The 13,865-nt window shown below is 46.7% G+C and overlaps 1 protein-coding gene across 4 annotated transcripts in view; it reads left to right on the forward strand.

Annotated features, from left to right (window-relative positions):
• Window positions 1-13,865, forward strand: part of HEATR4 (HEAT repeat containing 4) — a 57,506-nt gene that overhangs the window by 18,939 nt on the left and 24,702 nt on the right. For all 4 annotated transcript variants that reach the window (XM_045013452.1, XM_045013453.1, XM_045013455.1 and 1 more), the window contains exons 5-9: window positions 1,884-2,084; window positions 2,461-2,604; window positions 3,342-3,524; window positions 5,855-6,015; window positions 8,461-8,565. In XM_045013452.1, coding sequence (XP_044869387.1) covers window positions 1,884-2,084; window positions 2,461-2,604; window positions 3,342-3,524; window positions 5,855-6,015; window positions 8,461-8,565 — 794 coding nt within the window. The remainder of the gene's footprint in view (window positions 1-1,883; window positions 2,085-2,460; window positions 2,605-3,341; window positions 3,525-5,854; window positions 6,016-8,460; window positions 8,566-13,865) is intronic.

Consider the following 13,865-nt stretch of genomic DNA (forward strand, 5'->3'; position numbering starts at 1 on the left):
CGGCTCTGCGGGGAGTGCTCTGCCGGTGCCACGAGGGCGGCAGGCAGGCTGCCTTTCACGGCTTGCCTGCGGAGGGTCCACTGGTCCCGCGGCTTCGGTGGACCTCCCGCAGGCAAACCGCCGAAGGCAGCCTGCCTGCCGTGCTTGGGGCGGCAAAATCCCTAGAGCCGCCCCTGATGAAGGTTAGACTTCTCAACTCCATTTGATTTTTTGAGGAACCTCCACAGGTCAAATATAGATTCCTGAGGTGACAGTCTTTTGTGCGGAGAATTTGGCTTTCTGTAGCCAGAGTCTGAAGTGGAGGGTTCCTTTCAGCAAGAGTTTTTTACTCATCCACTCTTTTACAGCAAGACCCCTGTCCCTGTATCAAGTCCTGTAATAATATATTATCGTGTAATTGAAAATTTTATGCATACCCACAAAGGAGCAGTATTAAGGTTACATAGACACTTCCTAACTTTTGAGTGCTTAAGTTTGCAACCTTAATAATGTTCTTTTAATGTAATAATAAAAAGCATGGAGGAGGAACCCACAATAAATTATATTATGTGCAACTGTAATGATCCCCCACAAGAGTCATCAGCAGACTTTGGACCTTAGGACCTTTAGATTCACAGCTCAGATCTCTACAATTGAAGCTAAAGGAATAACTCCTTAGCTGGAAGCAGCAGTAGACTGTTATCCTCCATGAAATAGCCACTTGAGGAGGATATTTAAGCACCTGAAAGAATGGGTTATATATGCAGGAGTAGCTCCCTGTTACAGCCAGCATACCCAAATACATAGATCTAGCAGATTCTTTCAGAGAGGCAGTGCGACTAAGTGGATGTAACTTGGATCTGGATATTAGAGACCTGGGTTCCGTTCCTTCCCTGCTCTGTGACCTTTTGCAATCTTTCACATTCCCTCCAAAAATGAAAAGGCACTGATACAGACTTCTCTCTTACAGTAGAGGTATGAGGCCATACTCAATAAAAATTGAAGTTTGAAAAATTAACATCAGTCAGCAAAAGAGGTGGATCTAGAACTTATGGTTTTCTGGACAGTTCAGTGTATCCTCTCCTGTGCCAAAGAATATTTCAAGGGGGACAAGTAGTAAGAAGAGAAGAAGGAGGGTCAGGGTTTTTTTCTGTCTTATTTGGAGGGAGATAGTGTTTTGAGACTCCTCCAGAATGATGCAGGAGGCTCATTGGAGCCTGGAAGCACGTGTAGTGCAATTGGAATGTTCATAAAATTAAGGACAAGTCTTGAACAAGTTCTACTAAACATATGCAACTGGCAATTTTCAGGGGCTTGTAACTTGGCCAAATATGGACAAGCTTTCATGTGGCAGAGGAAACACCTCTCTAATCACAAGTATCCCTTGCACTGCTTTGACCTGTGCTGTACCTGTTCTATGAGTGTATGGAGGCTTCAGTCTTCCGAGCTATTGAACAAACCCTAAATTCATCTTTTTTTTCTTAGAAAAATGCCTTATCTACGTTTTTGGAAAACACACTGTTTGAGATATAACTCTTCATTCTACTCAAAGGGGGCAGCTTCCAAGTCTTCATCCATCCTTAAATTCCCCGTGTTAAAGTATCCAGTGTCCTGCCTTTATATCTCTCCATCCACTTAGATTTTTGTCTCATCACCCTACAGATTTACTGAAGTAAACACAAGATCTCTCTCTTTCTGCCCCTCCCCCCTATTCTGTAAGGGATTTTTTTGTTTTTAAAATATTTAATGTCAGTGAGGCTAGTGAGAGAAGGCTAGGTACAAAAAGTGGATCATACAATTTGTTTCAAAAGCACTGAGGTTTGTAGTCTTTCTTAGCTGATTGTTTTAGGCAAGGGATAAAGTGGGCTGGTGCTAATCTGTTTCTAATAATGTTGTCTGAGCAGCTTGGAGGCCTGTGAGGGGAGCCTTCCGTTGGATTGCTCTGCCTACCCTTGCTGATGACTTTGCACAGAGGGGCCAGGAGTCATCTCCTGCAAAGGCCAGGAGAGGGAGAAATGAGCACAAGGAACCTAAAGAAGTCCTGCCTCAGCATGTACATATCCTCAGAAATATGCTGGAGCAGTGGAAGAATGCCTGGAAGCTGAGTGAGTAGATGTGCTTATTGAAATTCCAGTCTTTCTAGTGTATAGTGGCTGAAAGTAGCCATTAGTCTGCTTGGTGGGTCACGCAAGAGTAACTGGCAGTGTCTGATCACCTTTCTTAAACTCTTTCCTATTCATAGGTCTTTAACAATAAATAATATCTTTGATTCCAAGTGGTCATGTAGTCCAGTCCCCCCAGTGTAGGATTGTTCTCTCCTGTATATTCTCCAATGCTTTGTCCAGTTCAAAATGAATCCAGAGATGAGGCTTCCACCAATTCCCTTGGGAGACTTTTTCACAGTTGGTAGATCTGTTAAAGATTCCAGTTCTTTGTTTTCAGAACACATTTTCTTCTGTCTCCTTCCTTTCTCTTGCTCAGCTCCCAGGTGGCAGAATGCAACTATTGAAGGCTTAATGAGGGCCCTTACAGATATACATGAAGTCATTCGGGTCACAGCTCTAATAACCTGTGCCACTGCAGTGTTGGAGCGACCCAGACTAGACAGTGACAGTCAGGAGTCAGGTGAGAGAAGCCTAATTTGACATTATTGACTTACACTATTAATGAGGAATCAGATTGTTATGAAATATAGTTTATGAATGAAAACAAGGGGAATGGCCTGACCCTTGAAGTTACTGAATATTATTGGAAGCTGTGTTTATATGACATCACTGGCAGACAATAAGAATGCTCCATTTGGGCCTAGTCTTTTAAAGCCATTTCATAAATTACATGTTTTAAGTACCCTAAATTCAAAGGGCTTGATTACTCTTATTTTCAAATATATGTAAATTCTGAACATGTCCCCTCGGCTCCAGATGTGATATCTTGCATGTATTGAAATATGAGAGGCGCCATGGTCTCGTGGTTAATGCACATGGGTGGGAGTGAGGAGATATGATTGGCCTCCCCAGGTTTGCCACAGACTTCTTGATGTGTCCTTGGGCAAGTTACATGCCCTCTCTTTGCCTGTGTGTCTATCTGTAAAATGGGGATGATCAACTTTGCTACCGTTCCGTGGGTTGTGAAGCTTAATTCATTATTGGTGTGAAATGTTTTCAGATCCTCGGGGGAGAGATGAGGGGGTGTTTGAGAAAGGCAGAGTATTGTTACTGCAGTATATTTGTAAATCGAACATTTAGTCAAACATTCCATATGGCAAATGCATAGAAAATATGTTGCTGTTTCTGTATGGGTAATAGAGGGAGAGAAAGAGAAGCTGCTGTCTTATTCAGAGCTCATTATTTCCTGAGTTGTAGGACTACATGGCATTGGAAAGGCCCCAGTTATTCAGGATGTGCCTGTGGAACTACAGCCTTTGCTTAGAAAGACTCTGAGGGATGAGAATGCCCATGTGAGAATGGCGGCTGCCGTGTGCCACTACACCATAGGGATGTGTAATGATGAGGCACAAATGATCATGAAGGAAGCTCTGGTACATGGTAAGTGGTTTTACTGCTGCTTCCCTCTGTTGTTTACTTTTCTCCTGCACCTTCATCAACTTAAAAATCCCTGCTTTGCAGCTACACACTTCAGTCTGAGAAGGCTAGATGCAGCTCCCTATGGAACCAGCCAGAGCCATTCAGTTTATTAGCAGAATGGGTTACCAGAAAGTGAGGGAAGGGGGCCTGTCCCAGTTTGGAGTGCACTGCCTCTGAACATTACATGCCCTGCCAGCCCCCAGGAGCCTGGTACTGGAATTGATAACCTTTGTAAGATAGTGTAATGTGCTAAACCACCAGTGCTTCCATGCACCCATTTCATGTCATTCTGATTCAAGACAGAAGGGAGGTGATCTGGTTGATCCTTGAAAGACATTCAGTTCCTCCTGGGCTGGGGCTTTGCAGCTGTTCCGCTGTGCACAGCAATACTACATTACATTTTAGGTAGGAAGTGAAGAATACTGTGTCCAGCTGATACCCTGCAGAGATACTTTGGAAAGAAGTTTGTGGCCCCAACAACTAACTGCAGATATTTTGGGTGACTTTCCTATGAAAAGAAACAGGTGTCTGGTATTTGTTAGTTTTGCTCTAGGAAAAGAGGAAACTCCTTTTAAATTAGTTATCTCAGGAGTCTGGGTGCATCACACACATCACATTTCAAAGGTGAATTTGTGGTTAATGCTCTATTATTTCTAAGAGGCTTAGTTGAAGCAGTGGCACTCGCTTGGTGCCATTTTCTGGACTAATGTTTTATTAATAATTCTGTTGACCCAAGCATGAGTCACAGTTTGGAGCCTTCAGGGTGTTCCAGTTGGGAGTAGAAATTGATGATGGATTCTGGTGGTGGTTTTTTTTTTTAATCTTGTTATTTACTAGCAATGTACAAAGTCCTGCTTCTCCAAACACATGAGGAACCACAGGCACCGGCTTCCTCCGGGCCTCAAGGGTGCTCAACCCCCAACTTTGCCTCAGGCCCTGCCCCCACCCCATCCCACCTCTTCCTGGCCCCACCCTGCTCCAGGTCCCTTTTCCCACCCAGTTCTGCCTCCTCCCCCAAGCATGCCCCATCCCCGCTCCTCCCAGGGTCATACATTGTGCTTGTCCATGAGGTCTCTTTGTCTCTCCCAGTTTGTCTTGCTTCAGTTCATCTTGAGTCTCTATCTGGTGTGCATGTGCGCACACACACAATTTCACCAATCAAAGCCTAGTCCTGGCATTTTAAGACCCTTAGGTTACATGACTGAGCTTCTCCTTAGTGTTTCCATGTGCCTGTGTTTTGGATGCTACTGCTATTGTTTCAGTTACCAGGTTACAATGGCTTCTTTACATTTATTCTGAATGGAAGGCGGCAGCAATGCCTGACCCATAAAAAGGTTTAGCCCAATCCATAGCAGCTCTTTGCATTTACCTAGTATCTTTAATCATAAGATCTCCCAGTGCTTTACAAACATTAATGAACTACAGTCTACAATACCCCTCTGAGGTTGGTAAGTATCAGTCCCATTTTATTTAAGAGTAAACAGAGGCACGTAACTTAATCATCGAGTACAAGGGCCCAGAACAAGTTACTGGCAGAGTCAGCAACAGAAATGGGAAATCCTGGCTACCAATTTCCTAGTGCAGTCATTAAACACTCCTTCCTGGTGCTGAGCAGAGCAGTTAGGCATCTCCCCCGCTAAACATTAATGTTGCTTACCCCCTGACATTGATGGAAAACTTATTGTATGGGCCTAACATGTAGACCTACTACTGGATTTATCATATGCAACAGAATTTAGCAACAAGGATTCATTCAAGGTTGGTCCTGGTTAACCTTAGGTATCATGACATCACTGCTAGAAGGCTAGACTTACACTGTGTGGCATAACTCCCTCCTTCCCTCCCTTCTACTGTGAGTTTTCACATCAGAAACAGGGTCACAAAGGATCCCGTACAATTCCCCCACACCACAATTTCTTGTAACCCCAGTAACACTTCCTGCCACCTAATAAAAGGCCTCATTTTACTGTACCCCATGGGCATATCTCCCTTGGGAGCACATCAGAGTTGCTTAGTCAGCCTCATGGGGTCACTGTTGAGTGGCATAAGATATTTCCGCCCTCATCACGACTTGCTTACCAACTCTGCAGGACCTGGGCGGTGAGAGCCTGGGGCTTTGCCCAAACTTGAGGTATTGTACAACGCAGTATGGGACATTAGTGCTGAAGGGAGCGGGGGGTTTGAACTTTCAGTGCTTTGAGATGTACTAAAGAAAGTGGTATGGGAAGAGCATTGACATCATATATCCTGCACAGTACAGTAACTTGTTTTCTCTTTCCCCTTGTTGGTAGGTAATTCTGCAGACAGCTGGGCAGCAGCACAGTGCCTGGCATTGGAGGGCATTGCCACTTTCCCTGTAGTAAAAAAGATCCTTTCCCAGATGTTTGATAAGAACGACGGCACCACAGAGGAGCAAGCGTGTCTTCTATTAACTCAGCTTAGCGAACACTCGGTAGGTACCATTGCTGGGGAGGAGAGAAGGACCACAGAAAGAGAGGAAGGATCTGTGTGGCTGGGATCAGCCTTGCCTTCTGGCTCTGTCTCGCTGGGTGAAATTCACCCCATGCAGAGGTCTAGCACAACTTAACTCCTTATCCTGAACCTCTGCACAGGGGTGACTTTCACACTCTACAAGAAATGATTGGGCAGAGTCTGTTTTGCTGTGGTTTATTTCTTACTTTATTCAAAGCTCTATCTCAGGTCTTCTCAGGGTATGTCTACGCTGCATGTTCCTTTCAGTGGTGTGTAGAATACATACAATGCATGCCCTCCCCAAGCGTGGGTATAAATAGCAGTGTAGATGGTGAGGCACTGTTTAGGCGAGTAAAGACGTGCCTGAACCCTGTAAGTAAGTTCCCAGGTATGTACCCTCAGGGCTCTCTACTTGCCCAAGCAGTGCCTCCACTGGCTACATTGCTATTTTTAGCAGTGCAGTGTCCTGCTGCCTCCCCACTTCTGGAGTCTTTCTCCACCCAGGGAGCTGTCAGAGTGACAGCTTTCCCTGCCACAGTGAAAGACTTTGGCAGCAGGGAAAGGCTCTGGCAAAGGGGAGGCAGTGGGGAGAGGCTCTGGCAGCTCCTCAGTGCTGAGCCTTTCCTTGTTACCTGCCCACTGCTGGAGCCTTTCACTGACATGTGTAGCTACATAACGCAGTTTGGATGCAGCCTGCTTTTCACTGCGGCGTGCAGTTACACATACCTTACACACCGCTGCAAGAGGTGTGCAGTGTAGAACATAGCCTCAGTCATTTGAGAGCAGGTGCAACTTGTCTCTTGCTTCTGCATTTAATGTAATTTATTATTGGATAGGAAAATATAGTAAAAAAATAAAATAAAAGTAAATTAAATTGAAAAACCAATTTTGCTATTTATCCATCTGTCATTCCCCACAGCAAGAGTTTCTACTGCTTTCATTTCCCAGGCCCTAAAAGATACAAAGGTTCATCATTTCCTTCCCCCAACTGTCTGTGAGCCATGGCCACGATGCTTCCTTTACAATAAAAGAGATTCTAGTAGAGTTCTAACCGTCTTTCATCACCCTCACTTTGGTCTTTCTGAAGAAGCCAAAATCCTCTTCTCATTTGTCATGATGGTTTTATTGGGGTTTTTTATAAGGTGATTTTTCTATACAGTGTATCATAAAACCCTTCCCTCTCTAGCCAACCAAGAGTCAGTCAGTAGTCTTAGGCCTGGTCTACACTACAGGGTTAGGTTGAATTTAGTCACGTTAGGTCGATTTAAAAATGAATGCGTCCACACAACCAACCCCATTCCGTCGACCTAAAGGGCTCTTAAAATTGACTTCTGTACTCCTCCCCGGCGAGGGGAGTAACGCTAAAATTGACTTTGCTGGGTCGAATTTGGGATAGTGCGGATGCAAATCGACGGTATTGGCCTCTGGGAGCTATCCCAGAGTGCTCCATTGTGACTGCTCTGGACAGCACTTTGAACTCTGATGCACTAGCCAGGTACACAGGAAAAGCCCCGGGAACTTTTGAATTTCATTTCCTGTTTGTTCAGCGTGGCAAACTCAGCAGCACAGGTGACCATGCAGTCCCCCCAGAATTGTAGAGCGTGGAATGTTTCTACACTCCCCCGATCATCTCCGTCCCTGAGGTTATCGCAGATTAGAAGTAAAAAAAATGCACTCGCGATTACATGTTTTCCAAGCTCATGCAGCCCTCCCGCACTGATAGAGCACAGCTTAGTTACTTTATTTCAAAGGGGGGGGAGGGTGGTTGGCTTACAGGGAATTAAAATCAACAAAGAGGGCGGGTTTGCATCAAGGAGAAACACACACAACTGTCACACCGAAGCCTGGCCAGTCATGAAACTGGTTTTCAAAGCCTCTCTGATGTGCAGCATGCCTTGCTGTGCTCTTCTAATCACCCTGGTGTCTGGTGCGAAACGATTGTCTGCCATTGCTTTCACAGAGGGAGGAGTGACTGACGACATGTACCCAAAACCACCCGCGACAATGTTTTTGCCTCATCGGGCATTGAGAGCTTAACCCAGAATTCCAATGGGTGGCAGAGACTGTGGGAACTGTGGGATAGCTACCCACAGTGCACTGCTCCGTAAGTCGATGCTAGCTACAGGAGTAAGGATGCACTCCGCCAACTTAATGTGCTTAGTGTGGACATACGCAATCGACTGTATAAAATCGATTTCTAAAAATCAACTTCTATAAAATTGACCTAATTTCATAGTGTAGACATACCCTTAGGCAAAATAGCATAGGGCAACATTTCTATAAAATACTGTGGACAGCCCTTGATCTTTCTGGGTGAGCCTGAGCCCTCGCCACAAGCTCCTCCTTTGTGATTTAGATGCTATGCCAGTTCATACTGTGCTTGTTTTACCCTGCACTGTTTGTAAACAACTTACCCCTCTTCCAGAGCTTGGTTTACTCCCTACTGGCAGCCAAACTGAACAGCTGTCAGTGGAAAGATCGGATTTTGGCTTGCAGAGCACTCTCTCGTATCCGTGGGTATGTAAGCCAGGTAAGTCTTGCCTCAAGCTTTCTAGACATAAGTGACTTTCAAAGTCTGTTAGCATATTGCAGCTGTTCAAAGTAGTTTCTCTCTTTCCCACCAACAAAATGTGCCTCCTACTAGCAACCTGGCTAAGCCTTTCCCAAGTTGTCCCTTCAAAAGCTGGAGAGGCTGCCTCCTATATCTGTGTAACACTGTCAATTTCTGTAGCAAATGCCTGTCTCCAAAGAGGCCCCAGACACTGGTGTTGCACATCTTGTGCTGTGGAGATCAAGAACTCAGCCCTGGTCTACACTATGAGTTTAGGTCGAATTTAGCAGCGTTAGGTTGATTTAACCCTGCACCCGTCCACACGACCAAGCCTCTTTTGTCGACTTAAAGGGCTCTTAAAATTGATTTCTGTACTTGTCCCCAGCGAGGGGGTTAGTGCTAAAATCGATCTCACTGGGTTGAATTTGGGGTAGTGTGGACACAATTTGATGGTATTGGCTTCCGGGAGCTATCCCAGAGTGCTCCATTATGACCACTCTGAACAGCACTCTCAACTCAGATGCACTGGCAAGGTAGACAGGAAAAGCCCCGGGAACTTTTGAATTTCATTTCCTGTTTGGCCAGCATGGCGAGCTGATTAACACAGGTGACCATGCAGAGCTCATCAGCACAGGTGACCATGGAGTCCCAGAATTGCAAAAGAGCTCCAGCATGGACCGAACGGGAGGTACTGGATCTGATCACTGTATGGAGAGAAGAATCTGTGGAGGCAGAACTCCATTCCAAAAGATGAAATGCCAATATATTTGCCAAAATCTCCAAGGGCATGATGGACAGACACTACAGGGACACACAGCAGTGCCGCGTGAAAGTTAAGGAGCTGAGGCAAGCCTACCAAAAAACAAAGGATGCAAACGGTCGCTCCGGGTCAGAGCCCCATACATGCCAGTTCTATGATGAGCTGCATGCAATTCTACCGGGGGCCCCTACCACTACCCCACCACTGGAGTCTCATGCAATAGGGAGGAGGATATTGTGGAAGAGGAGGAGGAGGAGGAGGAGGTTGAGGATAGCGCACAGCAGGAAAGCGGAGAATCCCTTCTCCCCGGCAGCCAGGAACTGTTTATCACCCTGGAGCCAATATTCTCCCAACTCTCCCAAGACGGGCTCCTGGACGGTGAAGCCGGAGAAGGCACCTCTGGTGAGTGTACTTTTGTAAATATAATACAGGGTTTAAAAACAAGCGTGTTTAATGATTAATTTACCATGCCAAGCCAGTAGCAACTAGTCTGGAATCACTGCAGAACAAAACATTGCAGCGAATGGTGCATTCAAGCAACATCCCCGCTGTTAGCCATGCGGTGGGCGGGGAGGGTGAAGCGATCATCTCAGAGAATTGGGTTGGGGGAGGTGGGGTTGGATTATGCTGCACATTCACCCTAAAACCGCAGTCCCTCCTTTTAAATGGCCAACCCAACGGGCTTTGCTTGGTATGGGAAAGGAGGGCACTGCTGTTTGAAACCGTTCCCACATGTTATGAAAGTTGAAGAAGCCGAAACCCTTTGCCTTACCATGGCTGCCTGCAAGCCGAATTCTGTTGCCCAGCTGAGCGTATGTGATGTCTCACACCAAACCGGCAGGCACTCAATATAAGAGGCAAAATGTGACCTTGTACCAAAAGCACATGTGCTATGTAAAGTGAATCGCTTGATTCAGTGTGAAATAGTTTTCCCTTTGTTCTCTGAAATGTATCTTTTTGAATATTACTCTCCCTTTTTTTCCTCCCGCAGCTGCAAATGTTTTTACGCTCTCCCTGTCATCTCCGTCCCAGAGGCTAGAGCAGATTAGAAGGCGAAAAAAATGCACTCTCGATGACGTGTTCTGAGAGCTCATGCAGGCCTCCCACATTGAAAGAGCTCTGCAGAATGCATGGAGGCAAACAATGGCAGAGTCCAGGAAAGCGTTAAATGAACATGATGAGAAGAGGGAGGAGAACACTGAGAGGAGGCAGGATGCAATGCTGAGGCTAATGGGGGAGCAAACTGACATGCTCAGGTGTCTGGTGGAGCTGCAGGAAAGGCAGCAGGAGCACAGACCACCGCTGCAGCCCCTCTATAACCGCCTGCCCTCCTCCCCAAGTTCCACATCCTCCTCACCCAGACACCCAAGAATGCGGGGGGGAGGCTACGGGCACCCAGCCACTCCATCACAGAGGATTGCCCAAGCAACAGAAGGCTGGCCTTCAATAAGTTTTGAACTGTAGTGTGGCCTTGGCGCTCCCTTCTCCCCTCATCCACCACCCCACCCGGTACTTCCATCCTCACCCACCCCTCCCAGGCTACCTTGCGAGTTTTCCCCCTATTTGTGTGATGAATTAATAAAGAATGCATGATTTGGAAACAGTAATGACTTCATTGCCTCTGAAACCGGTGATTGAAGGAGGGAGGTCAGTTGGCTTACAGGGAAGTAGAGTCAATCAAGGAGGCGGGTTTTCATCAAGGAGAAACAAAGAGAACTGTCACACCATAGCCTGGCCAGTCATGAAACTGGTTTTCAAAGCTTCTCTGATGCGCAGGGTGCCCAGCTGTGCCTTCTAATCGCCCTGGTGTCTGGCTGCGCGTAATCGGCCGCCAGACGATTTGCCTCAACCTCCCACCCTGCCATAAACGTCTCCCCCTTGCTCTCACAGATATGGTGGAGCACACAGCAAGCAGTAATAATGATGGGAATATTGGTTTAGCTGAGGTCTAACCGAGTCAGTAAACTGCGCCAGTGCGCTTTTAAAGGTCCAAATGCACATTCTACCACCGTTCTGCACTTGCTCAGCCTATAGTTGAACTGCTCCTTACTACTGTCCAGGGTACCTGTGTATGGTTTCATAAGCCATGGCATTAAGGGGTAGGCTGGGTCCCGAAGGATAACTATAGGCATTTCAACATCCCCAACGGTAATTTTCTGGTCTGGGAAGTAAGTTCCTTCCTGCATCTGTTCAAACAGACCAGAGTTCCTGAAGATGCGAGCATCATGCACCTTTCCTGGCCATCCCACCTTGATGTTAGTGAAACGTCCCTTGTGATCCACCAGTGCTTGCAGCACCATTGAAAAGTACCCCTTGAGGTTTATGTACTGACTGCCAAGGTGATCCAGTCCCAAGATATCAGAGGGGTAGCCGTGTTAGTCTGGATCTGTAAAAGCAGCAAAGAATCCTGTGGCACCTTATAGACTAACAGACGTTTTGCAGCATGAGCTTTCGTGGGTGAATACCCACTTCTTCAGATGCAAGAAGTGGGTATTCACCCACGAAAGCTCATGCTGCAAAACGTCTGTTAGTCTATAAGGTGCCACAGGATTCTTTGCTGCAGTCCCAAGATAGGGATATGCATTCCGTCTATCGCCCCACCACCCATTGCAGCGAAGTCATCCACTATGACCTGCACATTTCCCAGAGTCACTACCCTTGACAGCAGCAGCTCAGTGATTGTGTTGGCTACTTGGATCACAAAAGCTTCCACAGTAGATTTACCAACTCCAAATTGATTCCCAGCTGACCGGTAGCTGTCTGGCATTGCAAGCTTCCAGAGAGCTATCGCCACTCGCTTCTCAACTGTGAGGGCTGCTCTCATCTTGGTATTCTTGCACTTCAGGACAGGGGAAAGCAAGTCACAAAGTTCCATGAAAGTGCCCTTATGCATGCAAAAGTTTTGCAGCCACTGGGAATCATCTCAGACCTGCAACACTATGTGGTTCCACCTGTCTGTGCTCGTTTCCCAGGCCCAGAATCGGTGTTCCGTGGCATGAACCTGCCCCATTATCACCATGATGTCCAAATTGACAGGGCCCGTGTTTTGAGAGAAGTCTGTGTCCATGTCCTCACTATCGTGATTGCGCTCTCGTTGCCTCGTCGCCTGCTGATGCAGGTTCTGCACATACTACAGGATAATGCACAAGGTGTTTACAATGCTCACAGTAGCAACGGTGAGCTGAGTGGGCTCCATGCTTGCCATGGTATGGCGTCTGCAGGAGTGCAGAGTTTCAGCGGAAGCGGTGGACAATGACAGTTAGCACCATGCACATTTCCCGAGGAAGAACATGTGTATCTGGGAGCCCATAACAGACAACATGGAGAAATTTGCTATTGAGGCGAGCAGGAGAGCAGAGTTGCAGCGGAAGCGGTGGAGGACAACGGTTAGCACTGCACACATTTCTCAAGAAAGAACACACGTACCTGGGAGCACATGACAGACAACATGGAGAAATTCGCTATTGAGACAATAGCAGCAGAGTGTATGATGGTGTATGATGACAGTTAGCAGTTCTACTGCACCGTCTGCTGCCAAAAGCACCCAGGACACAACAGCGGTGGTATCGGTGAACTGAGCTGAGCGGGCTGCACGCTTGCTGTAGTATGGTGTCTGCGCAGAAAAAAGGCGCAAAACGATTGTCTGCCATTGCTTTCACAGAGGGAGGGGCGACTGATGACATATACCCAAAACCACCCGCAACAATGTTTTTGCCCCATCAGACATTGGAAGCTTAACCCAGTATTCCAATGGGCGGCAGAGACTGCGGGAACTGTGGGATAGCTACCCACAGTGCACCACTCCGTAAGTCAGTGCTAGCCACGGTAGTGAGAATGCACTCCGCCGACTTAATGTGCTTAGTGTGGACATATGCAATCGACTATATAAAATCAATTTCTAAAAATCAACATCTATAATAGCGACCTAATTTCATAGTGTAGATATACCCTCAGAGCAGCAAGGTAAGGGCTCAGCTCTGCGTTTAGAACTAAGCCTAGAGAACTAACTTGTTATGTATTTCAACCAATCAGATCAGCTTCTGTCTCTGAGGATCTATAACTTAAATTATATGCAAAAACTAGTATTAGGGTCAAGAAATCAAGGACTTGCAAGACAAAAAATTCTAAATTCTAAGAGTTAACATTAGTGCTTAAATCCGCCTTCTCATGCACGTGGACAGTCTCCAGATTTGGGCCATTCCTGTTTCTGGGGCTTCTCACACACAGGTGGCTGCTGTGAGATGTGGGGTTGGGGAAAGGGATCCCCTTCCCCAGTCTGCAGAACAACTCTACAGACATTCTGTGCAGTAGATTCTGACCCTCTCATGCAGATCTGCCAAGGTGGAATGGAAGGACCCATGTAGCAGTGGGTCTTCCAACTCTACCCCTTCACTGGGCTTCCCATGCCCCATCCCCTCCTACACATGGCTACACAGTGTGCTGGAGTGCAGGGGGCTGCCCGCAGAGTAGTTGCGCCTCCAACCTCTTTCTCCCCCCCTTCCTTCCCACGCATCCAGTC

The sequence above is a fragment of the Mauremys mutica genome, chromosome 4 (assembly GCF_020497125.1).
Source record: "Mauremys mutica isolate MM-2020 ecotype Southern chromosome 4, ASM2049712v1, whole genome shotgun sequence".
Lineage (NCBI taxonomy): Eukaryota > Metazoa > Chordata > Testudines > Geoemydidae > Mauremys > Mauremys mutica.